At 35.5% G+C, this 18,134-nt stretch overlaps 2 protein-coding genes and 1 non-coding gene across 3 annotated transcripts in view; all 3 read right to left on the bottom strand.

Annotated features, from left to right (window-relative positions):
- Positions 1-1,971: 1,971 nt before the first annotated feature.
- Positions 1,972-12,969, bottom strand: LOC144855162 (interferon-related developmental regulator 2-like). The gene is made up of 10 exons (XM_078712977.1): positions 12,765-12,969; positions 7,172-7,376; positions 6,889-7,013; positions 5,537-5,694; positions 4,815-4,865; positions 4,535-4,713; positions 4,202-4,310; positions 3,798-3,932; positions 3,118-3,333; positions 1,972-2,890 (listed from the first exon to the last, which is right to left on the bottom strand). The coding sequence occupies exons 1-10, from the start codon at positions 12,793-12,795 to the stop codon at positions 2,810-2,812; spliced, it is 1,290 nt and encodes a 429-aa protein (XP_078569103.1). The 5' UTR covers positions 12,796-12,969; the 3' UTR covers positions 1,972-2,809.
- LOC144856609 (small nucleolar RNA SNORD62) lies at positions 4,024-4,116 on the bottom strand. Its single transcript, XR_013614954.1, has one exon. It is a non-coding gene; the product is annotated as a small nucleolar RNA SNORD62 (small nucleolar RNA).
- Positions 12,970-13,440: 471 nt separating the features above from the next.
- The window catches only part of LOC144855970 (rho guanine nucleotide exchange factor 3-like), a 45,212-nt gene continuing 40,518 nt past the window's right edge, over positions 13,441-18,134 (bottom strand). Inside the window, exons 12-15 of the mRNA XM_078713939.1 lie at positions 17,754-18,014; positions 16,317-16,487; positions 15,781-15,967; positions 13,441-15,469 (exon numbers count right to left, since the gene is read on the bottom strand). Of these exons, the coding sequence (XP_078570065.1) occupies positions 15,297-15,469; positions 15,781-15,967; positions 16,317-16,487; positions 17,754-18,014 (792 nt within the window). The 3' untranslated portion in view covers positions 13,441-15,296. The remainder of the gene's footprint in view (positions 15,470-15,780; positions 15,968-16,316; positions 16,488-17,753; positions 18,015-18,134) is intronic.

Here is an 18,134-nt window from a genome sequence, read left to right as displayed (position 1 = left end):
TAGGCGGGATTGCCCTGTTTGGCGATCCAACCACTTACCCCACCGAGCGGGAGATTGGCGGACTGGCGAGGAACGGCTGTGCGGTGGGCGTGGGAGTGGCTCCTGGCTACTCGCCGACAACGGTCCAATTCGATAGGCTTCTGGCCTTAGCCCGAACTCGAGATGTTCGAGTAATCGGGAGAGTGGGGTTGGACCATTCGGCCCCGCCTACAGATTGGCCGAGACAAGATCTACTACTAAAGAGGGTGTTGGGTCGTTGCTTGGACGGCCGCCACCACCGCATCCTGTGTCTTGAAGTCTCTGGAGTTCAAGGCGATGTCACTGGGGAGGAGTGCTACTTTCGCGTCTTGGACATCCTACGTCTAAGTCGTGTGTTGAAGGAACAGCGTCTGCTTCTGGCAGACTACGCTTCCACGGAAGCTGTAGCCACCGCCTACCTTCGACATTTCCCCAGGACATACTTTAGCGTGACCAGCCGAGTGACGGGCTTTACGGCCGATCAACGCAAGGGCCTGCGTTTCATCGCTACCAATGAAGATCGGCGATTGCTGATGGGGTCCAACGGACCGGACTATCCTCCTGCCGGATACCCAGTTGGAGCACCTCATCTGCTGTGGGCGACCGCCGTCGCCGTGGGACAGGTGCTCGATCGGAGCCCCATGCAGGTCATTGATCTGACATGGAAGAACGGTCGAGATCTCCTTTGAGCCCCCTGGCTCACCCACAACCAGAAGTTTTCAGTTTTTCCAGAAATTTTCCGTTTCAAAAGAACATGGTTCCGTTTCACATTTATTTTCATTTATATCTTTCAGGTATCCAGGGAAGCGGAGGACGGTGCTACAGGCATGTCCCACGGCCAGTGACTACCTGAAGGGATCGTTGGAAGCGGTCTACCTAGCTACGGGTATCGGGTATTTTTCACGTACGAAAATCACCCGGGTCACCTCCGAGGTGGATCCAGGACGGGGTGCCCGCTTTTCAAACACGGGAGGAGTGTTGTGAATGGCGCCCGCTGGGTAAACAGACCACCCCTCCGACCGAACGAGGGCGTCGCCCCGATAGCTTGATTTGCATACAGGGGGTATGCAAATGTTAACGTGGGACTTCGACGCCGCCCGAACCGGTCTATTCGAAGCAGGAAACCAGGAGTAACGGACGTAACCGGAATTAACCCATAGATTTGGATTGACTGCCTTCGGATATTGTGTGATTTAGGTCAGGCGGGACTGACTAAGGTAAGCCTAGTAGCTTTAATTATCAGGCCATTATAGCACCGACCTAAAATCACAACACTAGGCTAGGCCTAAGACCGTCCACGAGAGGTCGATCGCTGCGAGCTACTTAGGTAGTGCATAATTGTTTCTCACTTTTATCATAATTTACCATAAAACGTACATTTAAGACAAGGAATGACATGGTTTAATGTTTTTAAAGTGATATATATGTATTATTTTCCAAAAAACGTCCAAAATTGCAGGGAAGGGGTCTTTAAATATCAGAACATTAAGTGGGTGGATATTTTGAAAATATTGGAATGGGAGCAGAGGCTCCTGGCATAGGAACCCAAGTGGCCCTCCAACGCTGGAGGCCTCGGGTGTTTTAAGCTTTTTTTCGACATATTTTAATGCTCAGAGGCTCTCATAAGATCCAGTGAGCGCTCATAGCCGTTACGTCACTGATGGGAGTAAAGAGAATATGTGGACGCCGTGAGTAACATGTTGCCAACCACACCAGCGATCTGCCATTTGTATGGGCGGCCGTTCTGAAATTCATTTTTAGTCGCGTGCAACTCTACAGCTCACTATGTCAGTCGGTTGGTAAACACTAACTCAAATTTGAGCACGCGACTACAGCCATGTATATGGCCTTGTTTGTTTGACCAATTCATCTCCCATCATCATAAATCTTTGTCATTTATTCAATATACAAATATATTTATGTATTAAAAAGTTTAATAGGCAACAACTTCCAGTGAGTATATATTATATAATATATATTTATTTATTACTACCGTCTTACATTAAAGTGATAAATAATTCATATATAGTTTTTAATTGTTTCAGAACTTTGTTCTAAATGAATGGAGATAAAATTGAACCAAACCTGTTCAAGTTCAAATGCTCTGTTAATAACCAGTCCACAGTGAGATGCTCACAGATTTGTTTTATTATTAAAATATTACAAAAACACTAATTTTGGGGGAAAAAACATCATTTTAATAGGTTTTTTTATTTCAGTGTATCAAAAAAAGTCGACAGATTCGTCAATCCACAGCAGAAAAAATTGTTATTGTTGTCTCCAAAGAAAATTCGGTTGTGTACACCTCAATTTTAAAAATCAGCATTATAGAGGGCAGTGTTAAAATAATGTACTCATTCTTAATAAACATCGGTGATTCAACGTTTTTCAAACCAAATTCTAAAAGCTAAATATAATCATGCTAAAAATATCTGAAACTAATTTGCTGTTATATTGTTTTTTTAATTAAAACCTAAACATAGCGGTGAGAAGACGAAGAGAGATGTGAAAACAGTAAGTGTGGTAGTATACACTGAACGACACAAAGTAGAGACACAAACAATTGCACATTATAAAGTATGTTTTCCACAGATGCTTATGCATGGCATCAGCAAACTTTCCTCTTTACGCACTACATGATTATGCAACTTTTGAGTCATTCTGCACATGCTCCGAGTCGAGTGTAGCTACATAATAGACTACATTCAGCTACATTTGTTTTAGTAACTCGTTGCGCTGATATGACATGCATAGGCTCAAGGAGAAGTGGAAAACATACGTTACTGTTACTTTAATAAATCGCGACTCGTTTATCACGTTGTTTACTTCGAACCTTTGTCCGTGCTTTGAAAGCGGCTGCATTATATTTCGTCTGAAAGTACAAAAGGTTTCAACTTTATTTTCGCAGCTCTAAATTTTTGCAATTTGAAAACATAGATATTAGATAATATGAAAAAATTATGAAAAAAAACAATGAAAGGATGTACAGTTTTGTTATTAAGTTAGATGATATATAATTTATATAACTTGTGGTTGAGTTAATGAATAAAGTGCATTGAGTTGAGAATAGAAAACTCGCAAAAATAAAATTCTACATACCCTTTCAAATTTGCTGCCTCTAATTGAATGAGCCACAGTGACAACTGGGGCACCAAGATCGAATATTTCACGTAGTAACTCGTTTTCTCGTAGGTGTGTGTTGATACCGGAAGATAATGCCTCACGAAAAACTCCATACTGACGTCTCCGCGACCAACTGTCAATTTCGATGAATTCTGTGCCAAACTTTATCTGTTCAAAAGGTGCTTCATATTCCTGGATAAATAAAACATTTAAAAAAAATGTTAGAAAAACTTTCTCACAACACATTATTTTTTGTCATAATCATATCCATCTCATCTTAAAGTATATATATATATTGTACAATAACCAACACATAGTATTTAGAAAAATATTGGCCAAATAGTTATTTCTAGTCAACTAGTCATAGATGTTGAAAGTATGATTATCAAGAACAATAAAGGGATTAACTTTAAGGAACATCCAATGTTTTGGAGTACTGGAGATTGCACTGTTGTTACCTCAGGGTACTCCGTCCACACGTTTGTATATTATTATTACAACATTACTTAGTTAAGTCGAAGATGCTCTCCAGATGGAATGCCATCCTGAGATGAGTAGTAGTAATTTTGTTTATTTTATTTATTTCATTTATATGTAATTTACTTTCTATGGATCAGAGTTTCCGAAATAAAAGATTGAATGAATGAATGAATTACCTCTATGGTTCTGATGATATCTCTAAAACTAGACCTCTGTGTTCTTCTGTCTTTCTTTGCTCTGTACTTGTTGCTATCGGTGGCTAGTTCTTTTAACATACCTAAAAGTTCTTCTAAATTCTCGCCAACAAATTCCTGAAAAAAATACAAAATTGGTACAGTTATTTTTAATTTGATTTAAATTCTGGGAAGGCGACTATAATATAATTTATCTGTCAATATTTGGCGTATCAGTACTAATTTATCTTCATTCAATTCCATCCATTTGAGTACACTGTGTGGCGTCAGCAGGATCTATTGAAATAAATCATCATTTACACCAGACTTTACTTTTAATTTCACTACCGGAAATTTAGTTTAGAATGAGGGGTAAAGAGGGAGGAAGAAATGAACTGAGAAATTACCTCATCATTTTCTCGTTGTAGTTCGTAAAATAGAGCGATGGCTTCACCAGCTACTATTCTTAAATTTACGTCTTCAATTTGCAGTAATTCTGGAAGTCTATCAAAATGTCTGAAAAACAAATTTAATCATTATATCATAACCATTATCTAGAAAGTAGAAAACTAGTCAAAGAACTAATGCTCTAGCTCCAAAGGTACTCTTAGAGCTCAAATAACTTAACATATACTCTAAAGCTTTCTGGGAATATGTGGAATAGTCATTAGCCTTTAAAACGCATTCTGAAACTATTTATGAGTGATCATAAGAATTAAAAAATAAACAATGAAACTCACGTGTATGTGATGCGTTCTATGTATATTTGAGGTGCAATGGTTAATAGCAATGTCCATGCAGACAATGCAGCACAATGTAATGAATGGATACCAGGACTATGCAACGGAACCGAACCATCACCCTTGAGGAAGGAACCGCTGAACACCTGTGTCAGATTATCCATGATCTCAATAACAACCTACAATGTAGAAAACAAACAGTGAATGGTTTTCAGATTAGACATACAGATGTTGGTTAATTATTTTTTAAATAAAATAGCAGGAAAGATAGTTAGATTACCTGCATATCACCAGCAGCTATGAACGCACATAATCCCAGAGTGGTGGCACACTACAAGAACAAAAATTGAGAACATTATGCCAAATTTATTAATCAAAATTAAAGTAGAACACTTATTTTGGGAAACACTATAAAGGAAAACCATACACCTAATTGGGAGGCGAAAGTGTTAAAGAAGAGGGAAACATCAACAAGAGAGGATGGCAAGAAGCAATTTCAATTAGAAAAACTGATAACAACATGAACAGAGACCAAGGAGGAAAGTGGCTGCCACACATATATGATGACCTGTTAGAAGTGAGACGGCCGGCCGGGGCGGATCCCTCTGGGATTCACCCAGAGGTATTCAAGAAATAACTCGGAGAGGGCGCATGTCACAACAACATCACGTGACTATGCCATGATCAGTGTCGGCAAACCAAGCTGACACCACTACCTTGGAAAAGTGCGATGCTAACACACGAAACGTTGGTAAGTTTCAACGTTTATCTTTACCTTCACTAAAAACGAAAATTTGATATCATAAATTGGGACACCATTTAAGAGACAAAGACTTGTTGAACAGAAAAGTGTGTATCAGTACTAATTTATCTTCATTCAATTCCATCCATTTGAGTACACTGGTGTCAGCAGGATCTATTGAAATAAATCATCATTTACACAAACAATTCCATATTGCAAACCTTTTTTAATCGCAAAATAAATATTAATTGAAAACTTACCGCAGCACGTGCCTTTGGTGAAGCATTATTATCGGCAAGAGTGGTTTGCAACAGCGTCCTCAACTTGTTAAACAGTTCTTCGCACTCAAGACCACCGCCAAGACTCAGGAAAACCAGGCCTGCAACATTGGCTGCAAGTGCCTGTTCATCACCTTTACCTTTAAAATAGTAAAAGAAAATTTAAATACAGTAATAGTAATACTATGCTTTGTATATGAGTGTGACAATTTAGATAGGACTATGAAAACAATTTTTATTATTTTTGGAGCAAGATTGTCTTGTGGTGTGAACTAATAATAATAGTACGAATTTGTAACGCGCCAATTCCAGCAGTAAGTGATCAAAGGTATGAGAGAACTCAATTTGAAAGAAAAAGATGAATTTTCAAGGCAGATTTAAAGGCGAACATGATCTAATAGAGGCGGGTAGGTCATTCCATAAGCAAGAGGCAGCGGAAGTAAAGGTGCTTAGGCCATACGTTTTACACCTTTTCTTGTTTTTTTTTATTGAGGTATGTATACTGTCAAAAATGATACCAAACTAGTATTACTTATTTGTCTGGATTAGGTCAGAAGGAAACAATACAAGCAATTTGTTTGGGTCATATCCTGTATAACAATAGTAATTTATGAAAATACTATTGTCTATCAATTCTGTACACAATAGTAGACTTAGGTGTAAAATCCTCAACCAACCTCCCACTACTTGTTTTCATGCCTCTAGTTGACATTACACTTCTAGATTGCTACACACTGAGATTGTTATGCGTCTAAATTTAAAAGTCTATGTAATGTTGCTATGCTTTTAGGTTGCTACGCACTTAGATTGCTACACTTTACAATCATCACACCTCCACATTTCTAGGTTGCTACAATTCAAGATTGCTACACTTCTAGATTGCTACACTTTCACATTGTTACACTTTCACATTGTTACAATTTTAAGTTGCTACATTTCTACACTTGTAGATAGCTTTAATTGCTACACTTTTAAATTGCTACGCTTTTAGATAGCTTGTAGATTGACTACGCTTGTAAGTTGTTATGCTTCTAGATCTCTACAGTTTTAAATTGCTACACTTTTATAATGCTACATTTTAGGTTGCTACATTGCTACGCTTGTAGATTGCTACGCTTTTAGATTGCTACGCTTGTAGATTGCTACGCTTGTAGATTGCTACGCTTGTAGATTGCTACGCTTTTAGATTGCTACGCTTTTAGATTGCTATGCTTTTAGATTTCTACGCTTCTAGATTGCTACACTTTTATAGTCTTGGTTGCTACGCTTCTATATTGTTCTAATAGTAATTATACAGGGATTCCTTATAATGGATGCCAACAATTTAAGCTTACCTTTCTTAATGCACCTCTCTGCGCAATCCAAGATGGTAACCTTCCTGCCGTCTACAAAGTCTTGCAGGTACTTCTTGCAAAGAGCAGCCTGAACAGCAGCTAAACACTTCTGCCTTCCTTGTGCACTGAGGATCACAAATATTGTAAATAAGTATAAATTCTATAATGTTTGCATTTATGATATTACATTAGTGTACAAACAGCCCAATGGTATAAGCTTTTTGAAGAGTTAACTGCAAAAAAGATGTACTATTTTTAGACTAATAATGCTTCTTGTTAGTACCTCTTTTGTGTAGTACCATCAATAGCATCTTTCAACTTATCTTCAAAATCTTCATTGGCAATCGATTCATCAATGCCGTCATTAGCAGCAAGGAGGGCACCGTCATCAACGATGCTTCCTGGATCCGATATATGACTACTTGTGACACTCCCCGAGTCATTGTCTGCCTCTTCTTCATTCATCTCATTCGCTCCACGACTTGCTCCTAAAAAATTAAAGACATATCCATCGTAACATACAAAATAAATACCAGTGGTCGGCCTTAAAATCTCATGCATTGCCAAAATTGCATCGCGTTGAGTAAACACTCATTATTTTAGTGGCATGCGTGCAACCCGACTCTACAGCTCACTATGTCAGTCGGTTGGTCGGTAAACACGAACTCAAATTTGAGCATGCATAAAGAAATGCTTGTTTTCTTGCCTCAACATTAGATCAAATAAATATTGATTGTGATTCTTTTAATCTTTTTTATATTAAAGGTGTATCAGTATTATTTTATCTTCATTCAATTCCATCCATTTGAGTACACTGGTGTCAGCAGGATCTATTGAAATAAATCATCATTTACACCGTACGATTATATTTATTCAGAATCATAACAGAAGTATTGAATTGAATTCTACATTAGAATTTTAGTAGCAGCATTGAACAACTTGACGCAATAGCCTGCAAATATGCGAGTTGCATAAATGTAAAGTCTAGTTAGTGTACTGTACTAACAGTAATTTATTTAGGAATGTGTAGATGAACTTTATGTAACCTACATGTACAAATATGGCTATCTAATTATCTATACTATCTATCTCTGAAACCGAATTACAGTATAATGTTTATATTAATTGCCTATAAAGTTAATAGTTAACTTTTTGTACGATAAAAAATATACATGTGCATATAATGGGGCCCCATATAATGTGCTTAAAATTGATAATGAAAACTGGGTAATTGATAATCTGGTTGAAGAAGAAAAAAAGCCTTTTTTTGGTGAATTGAAATGTACTGTATTATATTAATAAATAATTTCAATATGAATAAAAATGATTGAATTCATAATACTTTGCAGAACTATGTAATTTGTTACAGTTTTTAATATGGTATATCAAAACATTGCGCAATCAATAAAGCTAACAGATAACCAACACATTTTCCAACCATATGGATTTGTTGACAACACAAGTAATGGCCTTATGTATCTCATCATTGGTAGTATTAAACAAACGTTGATAACTGTTCATTTAGGTGAAATTTAGTTTTATATATATATTTTATATATTATAATTATTACGCCATATGTTCACAAGATGAATGTGTCCATAAGTGGTTTGTTTAGAACTATTTATAATTGCACCTACAAAAATTCACATCAAATAATTATAATATCAGGTCCAGGCAGTTACTGAGTTAGGTTGCCTTTCATGTATTGTATAATTATAAAAAATTATCATTGAGAAATTTATCTATGAATATAAAATAATTAAAAAAGATGTGTTCATTTTTAAAACCATTAGCCTATACCAGCAGGCTAGTAGGCCTACTACTTTAGGCAAAAAGCCTAGGCCTAACTTACTTTACTATGGCCTAAGCCTGCAACGTCCTTAGCCTTATTCACTGCTCCCGCCTGGTCTAGTAGGGCCTAGGGTGTCAGATGAAATCGGTCGCGCTTGAAATCGGTCGCGTTTGAAATCGGTCGCGATAAAATCAACTTCCGGTATTTTGTATGGCGCGCCGCTAGAGCTATACTTTTGATGATATCGGTCGCGTTTGAAATCGGTCGCGCTATTTTCAGTGGTGGCGCCAGGATTTCCCCGACGAGGGGGCCGAATTCCCCGACGGGGGGGCCGTACGCGCGAAAGAGGGGGTGGGTTTGGGAGCCTCAGAAAATTTTGAAAAAAAAAGATGCTTACACACTGTTTAATAGGCTAGAGCAACTGTTTCCATTACATTTAATAACAATGTCACATAATGTAAATTTAAATAAATCCTTCCTAAATACTCTAATACGGATCTTTTTCGACGAACTAATAATAAACTTTGATCGAAAAACACAAACGAAATGAACATTTGGTAATGCGGCACTCCGAAAATGCCTCGATAGTGCATGTGTTTAGTGTACGACTGTGCTTTGGTGGTCTGTTAACCTCAGATATATACCCTATAGCCGGGTGAATAACTCAATGTAATTTAGTATACAATGATTGCCGTAATCGTCGTGTCTATAACACAAATCAATAAAATGCCAAATACGCCACACACGTTTTATTTTTTCGGCCGCGTACATAGAACAAGACATTTCATGTTTATGTTATGCCTATGAAATAATAATAAAAGAACATCATGTTTCTCGTTTTTTTATCGTTTATACTGCATACCATTATATAAAAAACCTTCATACGCGAGAAAAAAGTTCACGATATTACACTCTACTCTGTACAGGGGTGTAAATATACAGGTCCACGCTAACGCTTGCACACGGACCAGTCGGAAAATGGTGTATTTTTGGAGAGTGATGACGTCAGCATTCACACGAGGAGCGAGCTAAGACAACGTGATGCTGGTAGTGGGAGTGCATGTGTTTTGAAAATAACTCAGTTGTGGGTATTTTCCGAAGATTTTAAATCGCGTTTTCTTTTTAAACTCTTGAATGCATAAATAATAATTAAACTCTTATTTTAGCTCCTTCACTATGTAGGCCTATTTACACAACTATAGCTCTAGCCTACTCTTCTTAATTAAAAGAGTCAAGTGCGTCGAATCCGCGTCTAGCGACGGTCGCGGGTTTGGTGCATCTTTTTTTCCCCTTTAGAATTAAGGGGGGTGGCTAGCCACCCTATTCACCCCCCTATATCGAGATTTATGTGCTAAAAGAAACGTGACCAGACCCTGTTTTATGAGTAGGGCCAACCGCTTCCTTTTTCCCAATCGAACCCCCACCCAAACCCCTTTAATCGACAGCGAACATATATACGCGGTACACAAATGGTTATTGGTAAATTGAAACAATTCGTAAACTCAACCGTGAGAACATAACTCGTACCTTTATCCCTGTATAAACGTACGTCGATGCGTAGTTGCAAATGAATTTCCGATTTTCGGCTGGAATCTGAAAAATACACATTTTGGTCCCTGGATGTAATATGATACAGCCCAGATATGTCGACGCGTATACCACAGTGAGCCGGCCGGGCCATGAAAGATTCGTACAAAGAGACACCGCCAGACAAATGCGTACCACATACTGTGTACTTCGCTGTCAGTGTATCGTACGTACGTCAAAAATGGAATGCCGCAGTTACTTAAAATATATAGTAGTACACTTAATATGGTTTTATTTTTTACCAGAAAAGAAATGATCATATTTTTCTCCCCGACAAATATGGCCAATACTCCCCGACGGGGGGGCCAGCTTTCCCCGACCGGGGGGCCCTGGCCCCCCCCCCCCCGGCCCCCCCGCTGGCGCCACCACTGGCTATTTTGTATGGATCGAGCGGGATGTATGCTAGAGCGGGATATACATTTTTCGTTTATATAGATTTAATTGCTATTTTTTAGGAACTAGATTATTTTTGTGGATATTTTTTATTTGGTTAATAAATATTTATTGTCAATCATTAAATTAATTTTTTTTTTGTATTTCACAGGTCTCGGAGAAGGACTGTGTCTGTTCAAAATGGCCATTTCTAAACACGTTTAAATATTATATTAGGCATATAATAATTTACCTCTATTTATATGTACTGTAAATAATATGTTATATAGAGAATATACGTCTGTCGTGTCTTTTATTATGCAAACAATTACGTATGGAGGATATTAATAAAATATATAGATAATATGCCATTATAAATCTATCTACCGGCCTACAGTAGGACTATGATGTACAATGATAGATGTGAGAATAATAATATATGGATAATAAAGGTGGACACGATTCTCAAAGAGGTAATCTGCACTGATATTTAAACATTTATATTTACGAACGGGGTATGAATGTGAGACACTGAGTTACTTAATTATTTACATTAAATGATTATTATAAATGAAGAAATAAAAGATATTCAAATTAAAATCTATAGTATCGCCGACGTATATACGTAAATTATATATAAATCATACTGTCAAATTATAGAAAAAGTGCTTTATTCGGAATTATTATGGATAAGCAAGCCTGTGAGCTACGGCGATATTAATTGCTTTTGCTTATCCTTGCCTCCTTAGATTTCCACGTGTCTTGATTTGGTTACCTATGTTTTAAATGTATTTCGATTTTAAAGGCTAAATAAAGAATGAATGAATGAATGAACATGATCTCATAATAGCGTCGAGCATCTATAGCTCATTGGATCGTTTCACAAAAACACGTGCAGGCCTATAGACGTTTCAAACGTATGGACGGTTATTAGTAATAGACGTCATCTTTACCTCGCCATGGACAACGATCGTACGTGTTTTGTCCATGATTTGACACACTAACAAGTGCATGTTTTTTAAAAAGGGGAAACCCCGTCAGCAAAATAACGTATTGTTAGAGGAAACAGCTGTACTGCACAAACAAATTTTTCTAAAATCTATTTTAAACATTAGAAATAAAAATATACACGTGATTTGCCTCAACAATAATCATTATACACTTAATATTATCCTACGTAACGGAGAAATAAAATAGAAATAAAAATAAGGTGATCGAATAGTATGTTGTTAACGACATGGATATGATATAATCTGTCACAGTATGCATAAGTATAAAAATGGATACGCTGGCTTTACGGACTATATTGCAAAAATTATTGTTTTTAAATAAATTGTTCTCTTTTACGTAATTGTTTGCATAATAAAATACACGACAGACGTATATTCTCTATATAATATATTAATTACAGTACATATAAATAGAGGTAAATTATTATATGCCTAATATAACATTATGCCTAATATAATATTTAAACGTGTTTAGAAATGGCCATTTTGCACAGACACAGTCCTTCTCCGAGACCTGTGAAATACAAAAAAAAAAATTAATTTAATGATTGATAATAAATATTTATTAACCAAGTAAAAAATATCCACATAAATAATCTAGTTCCTAAAAAATATCAAATCTATATAAACGAAAAATGTATATCCCGCTCTAGCATGCATCCCGCTCGATCCATACAAAATAGCGCGACCGATTTCATCAAAAGTATATAGCTCTAGCGGCGCGCCATACAAAATACCGGAAGTTGATTTTATCGCGACCGATTTCAAACGCGACCGATTTCAGACGCGACCGATTTCATCGTAAACCGGGCCTAGCCTAGCCCGATCATTTAAAAAAGTATCATATTATTCTACTAAATAAAAATATTAAACGTAAACTCGTCTAGGCCTAGGCCTAGTCTCTAGTGTAAGTAGGGCATAACTGTTTACTGTTAGAAACTATAATCTTGTTATCGATTAATTCAATAATCCTAAAACACAACACATTAAATAACATATGGCAGGTGAAATGGAATTCATTTTATACAACGTGCTCGCCCGCCAAAATCCTCTCATCCCCGCGACATTCAATCATCGTCATGCCTTTTTTGGGAAGGTCATGGTGCTAACTTACCTTTCTTTTTATTCCTCTTGTTTCGCGGCATTTTTCTTTCTCCTTCTCAGTAGAATAAGTTAAATAATCTATTATCAAGACGTTGGTATACTTTCCAGACTACGAATAAATTTACCCCAAAAATATTTACGTAAAATAAGCGGTCGTATAGATCTGTAAACTCGTTCAGTCATTTTCCCACGAATTGACTTACCCTGATAACAGAATGAAGACTAATAACCTTTGACCTCTTCATATAATAATAATAACACGTAATGCATTGTGGGTACGTTACAACGGAGTTTATGGTGGGATAAACTAAGGAATGACGTCACATTTCTTCCTCCACATGGCGTTACATATTGTGACGCAATCTTATACTTTAGGAAGTTACGTAATATATTGGCGGGAAAGTAGACAAACACCTACTGCAAATTATAGCATTGAGAGTTTCGAACCAGACGACAAATGAAAGTTATAAAGCCTTTTTTTTGTGAAGAATTGGCAATTCTATGCAAAATTGTGTGCATTTCGACTGGAATTCATCACATATTTGGGCCCAATGATAGTGAAATCTGCAAAATAGGCCCAACCAAGGCTGGCCTAACCTACTATACCCTGTGTTTTAGAAAAACGCCACAACTTAACTTAACAGCAGTTAATCGATTATGGGGACAAAAAAACAACAAAGAAATCGTTGTAGAAAGTGATAAGTAATTTATTTCCAAGAACAAATTGGAAAGAATACAAATACACAATGAAACCAAAATGTGATGATAACTGCTTTTCAATAAGAAATTAAAAAAAAACAACTTATAAGCACAATTTGAGTTAAATAATTGAAAAGAAAGCAAACTAAAAACATTCAAATGGAGACATTTGATCACTAACCATTCTTTGAACCTTATTTAGATAATTATAAGGTTCTTTCACACACACTGTTAAAAACCAAACTGTTAGATGGCCTTAGTGTGAACAGGAATTAAGCATTCACCTCCTCCATGTCAACAAGTACAAACATGTTCACAAAATACACATGTTAATAAAATATGTTTTGGCAGTTAATTCACTTATGCAAACTACAAATTTATTATCAAATGATTATCTTCCTGTATTTTATTAAAATTTAAACTAAGGAAAGACAAAATATTTTTTTTTAAATAGTAAATAAATGTATTGAAAGTTTTTGTTGTTGTGATAAATGAAGTTAATTGAACTATAAATACATATATGCCAAACTACTGATTTAAAAGAATTCATTTTATTTAAAACCACTTTGCATCAAATGAAACTTTAATTTCTTGGCTGCCATTCTTAAATTAAACTTTGTTTCATAAATTATTTTATCTTACTTTTCAAATTGTAAAATTAATAGATTTTGAATCTCATGTTGGTATTACTGTTTAAATCTTCTTTTCCACTACAGAAATATTAATATTTTGGCCAAAAGCACCTTAACAATAAAAAATACTATTACATACAATATGTACACCAAACCATATACACTGTACAACTTAAAGCCTCATACCCCGGGCGCCAAATGTTTCTATACCGTGCTAACTCCAGAAAAAGGAATAAATGAAAAACGGTCAGTAAGAAATTCAAATTGTTTAGTAATGCTTGACCCTGCATTAAAAGACTTGACCACTTGTAATCGGCCATGACAACTGTTTGGCTACAGGAAGTCAACATTTACAATAATTCATTTTTAATTTTAACATAATTGTTAAGGAGTCAAGTATTGTGACACATGAATAGAGATTAATTACAATCGCTCGTTTCTAGTATACTGGGTCTATAACTGAGTATTCAAACAAGTAAAGATTACTAAACATATATTTGGTCACACTTTTCTTTTTTTTTCAATGAAAAATTACCCGTAAGAAATGAAACTAAAAAAATTAATAAAATTTATAGAAACTGAGTTGTTCTAAATGATTGTCTTTAGAATCACCATCCATGATATTAATAATGATGAATACATATTTACTTATTAATATTCATAATCACATTAGCATAAACATGAAAAACAGTTACAGTTTGATTGGTTATAAAACACCACAAGCTCATGAATTATTCATGTCAAAATTAGCATTGCAACACATCACCGTAACAGATCATAAGAAATATGTTAATAACATGATTATGGAATATTCATAATAGTTCATTGTAAGCTAGAATATTCATGATTAACTATGAATATTCATTGCTAGTATAATCAGATCATGTGACCAACACGCACAGGCAGACACCTTGGCTAATGTGTGCAGTGTGTCCAAATACACATACAGTTCAAATGCATGGACTTGCAGACAACACAGTCCAAAAACATGGCCCTTCTGACCACACGGCCCAAATACTTTGACCTTTGACCACATAGCTGTCCAGTTCGGTGTTGCCTTTTGCGACAGTCTCAAGGCATTTTGTTAGACACATGCCTACAAAAAATTCTTCAACTGCATTTTTGTCCATGACAAATGCATTGTCTAGATGTTGTTCAGTTTTGTAGATGTGTCTCGCGATACGACAACACAACAAGTGCGCGTAATTTCTTCAAACAATACTTTGCATTGTCATGTCTGTTGTGTTTCCGTTCTCCATTGAATTGATTGCACTTCTTAGTTGTAGTAACCATTGTTTTTTATCGTGTTCGTCATTTGCTTGCAACGAACAAGATTGTCCTCCTCCGTTGCCATTCAAGGTGTGTACACGTAATGTATGTTTATCTGTTAAAGAAAACAAATTTAAATAATTTACTGATTGTACAGAAATAATTCAAATTTAGTCTTTTTAAATTGTTTAAATAAGAAAAATGAAATGAAATGTAAACATTCTTTCAAAACCTGACATGCCATTATTTAGTGTTTGTCGCCCTCTAATTACAAAAAATGTACATTACTGTACTGCCTATTACTGCTTGCATAAAGTTAGAAGAACTACGAGGCTTAGTTTTTGTATTAAGATACTTAAATTTGCATGTTTTGCTTCATGCCACGAAAGCATCATATGTTTGTGAATAAAATGCAAATTAGCTTACATGTTTGATTATTAGTAAACGCTCCTCGGAATGACCCACTTGACTTGACAGTACCGTCTGATAGATCCTCTACGTCAAGCTGATCAACTGGAATTGGTTGACGATGAACTTGATATACTTTGTTACCATTACGCGTCACCATCCGCGTCATCACTAAGATTTCTTCAAACAGGAATACATGCAGTTTCTGAAATTTAATTTGAATAAATTAAAGTTGGTTGGTGCAGCTGGTAGAGTGCCGATCTCTTTGCCATAAGGCTGGAAGGTCAAATCTTGGTTTCTGTCATTGGGCATGACACATAATGTGCATGTGTTTTAAACACAAACCAGTGTACTAATAATACAGACTAATATATAAATTAATTTAATAATTGATAATATGACTGTGTGATAGGCGATGACCTAAATCAGGCAACAAGGCATCAACTGACTTTGTCTGAATCACAGCACAACTTGTATGTATCACAATTGGCAAAATTTAAATTCCACAAACTTTTTTCTGAAGATATAGAACTAAGATTTTGAAATGAACTTACCGTTCCCTTGTTATTCTTTAGTAGACCACCACAGAGAAGCACTTTCTGATCATTTATTAATGGATGTCTTTGTTTGTCATCTAAGTATTCAAATGAATTGATGTAGTGGAGACACTTTGTTTCACCCGTCCTCCTGTCAACAACTTTTATCATATTTTCTGCAACTTTTATCTAAAAAAAAGAAAAAAGAAAAAAAAATTATATTTACAAAATATTTTTTCTTAATGATGTCAGAAAATATCTAAAATTATTTTACCAACGTACAGGAAAAAATAAATCAATTCAATTAATCTTATTATTTGTTTATTACAATAAAAACAAAACCACAATTTTGTCATGCTAATTGTGGGCGTTTAATAGCCACTGTTATTCAAACAAACAAATAAACGCACATATTTCCAGTTGATATTCCATAAAAATATTAATCTAATATTTTACAAAATTCTCAGAAAGAAGGACACAAAATAACCCAACAGATAAAAACGTACAAAGAAGGGACGAGACATTCAATAGTGCGATTATTAGTCTGGTTATCAACTGACAGTTTCCTGTTGAGACAGTTGGGTTTATTTATTATTGGCTGGGTTTTCACAATTTATTGACCTCTGATAGACAGATGATTTAAGTATCTTTTATTTAAGCAATCAATTAAACTCAATTAGTTAATTACATATCAAGGATTTGGCAATTTACCTAACATTTAGAATTACTTTAATCTATCATCCATCTACAATATAATAAAGATTTTTTTATATATACTGTACTGTATTTGTAAGACTGTATTGTTAGGGTCTACTTTTAATATTCAAAGGGATTTAAATACTAATTTTATCACCAAATGGATTTGAAATACTATAAATTCTAAACAATGTAAATTAAAAACAAAGGGTAAAAAGAAAGTATATAGATAGACCAGACGAAATATACTAATTAAAATGACACCATAATTAGATTTGATGACCTTAAAGTTTTTAATAGAACATGTGTTTAAGGAGTAGTATCACATCCATGGTAGTATTAATTTATAAGATCTTACTTATTTCAAGACAATACTGAAGTTGTATGGCCTTGAATGGAGACGTGTGGGTGTGCTGCTTACATGATCTTACTTAAAATACAGGTATGTTAATGAAAATGTATATCTTTGGATGGTTACTGGTAATAGTGTGGTTAATGAACAGCTGATAAGACAGCAAGGTTGTCTGGTGGGCTGCTGGATTCAGGCCTATTAAATATATAGCCATAGGAAGTCATTTGATGTAGATAACCATAACATATAAACATGATTTAATGAAGCAGAATTCTTATCAGATGTCAGGGATCCATCAATTTCATCATGTGATATACTTAATACCAAGTATTCATTCTTTTGGGAATCTTTTGTCTCGCACCAATAATTTAAAAAGGTAGATGGTTTCAACATAATAATATACTTACTGCTTCAACTAACGACTGTCTATCTTCGTGGTCTCCAGGCGTCAACATCAAGATGTTTTTTAACAAGAGAGGGTACTTTACGAGCCGACTCCTCGGAACATCTAGGAAATTCCACAGATCGAGTTTACGACTAAAAGGTGATTCTCGACATCTTTGCAGAAAATCGTCAACTTGTTTTGTTTGCTTTTTCTCGTCTAGAAGCGTCTTAGCTGCAAGTTGGTTGGAACAATACGTAATGTATGTATCTAAAACAGTAGGCAGCTATTGAAGAAAATAAAAAAATAATAGTTAGAATATTACATAACAGGAATACTGTATTCTTACTTCTGGTGCGTATAGGAACAAAAGGTATGTTGTATTATTCCAATGTGCTTATACCAG

The sequence above is a fragment of the Antedon bifida genome, chromosome 11 (assembly GCF_963402885.1).
Source record: "Antedon bifida chromosome 11, ecAntBifi1.1, whole genome shotgun sequence".
Taxonomy (NCBI): Eukaryota; Metazoa; Echinodermata; class Crinoidea; order Comatulida; family Antedonidae; genus Antedon; species Antedon bifida.
The sequence above is the reverse complement of the archived record's forward strand: the minus strand, read 5'-3'. Positions and strand labels throughout refer to the sequence as shown.

What these genes read in the sequence shown, in the direction of transcription:
- LOC144855162 (XM_078712977.1), bottom strand. Translation starts at nt 12,795, where the DNA reads ATGCCGCGAAACAAGAGGAATAAAAAGAAAG. An exon ending in CAAGAGGAATAAAAAGAAAG is followed by an intron (nt 7,377 to 12,764) that starts GTAAGTTAGCAC and finishes TTAATTTTTTAG; the next exon opens with GAGCAAGTCGTGGAGCGAAT. An exon ending in TACAACGAGAAAATGATGAG is followed by an intron (nt 3,933 to 4,201) that starts GTAATTTCTCAG and finishes TATTTTTTTCAG; the next exon opens with GAATTTGTTGGCGAGAATTT.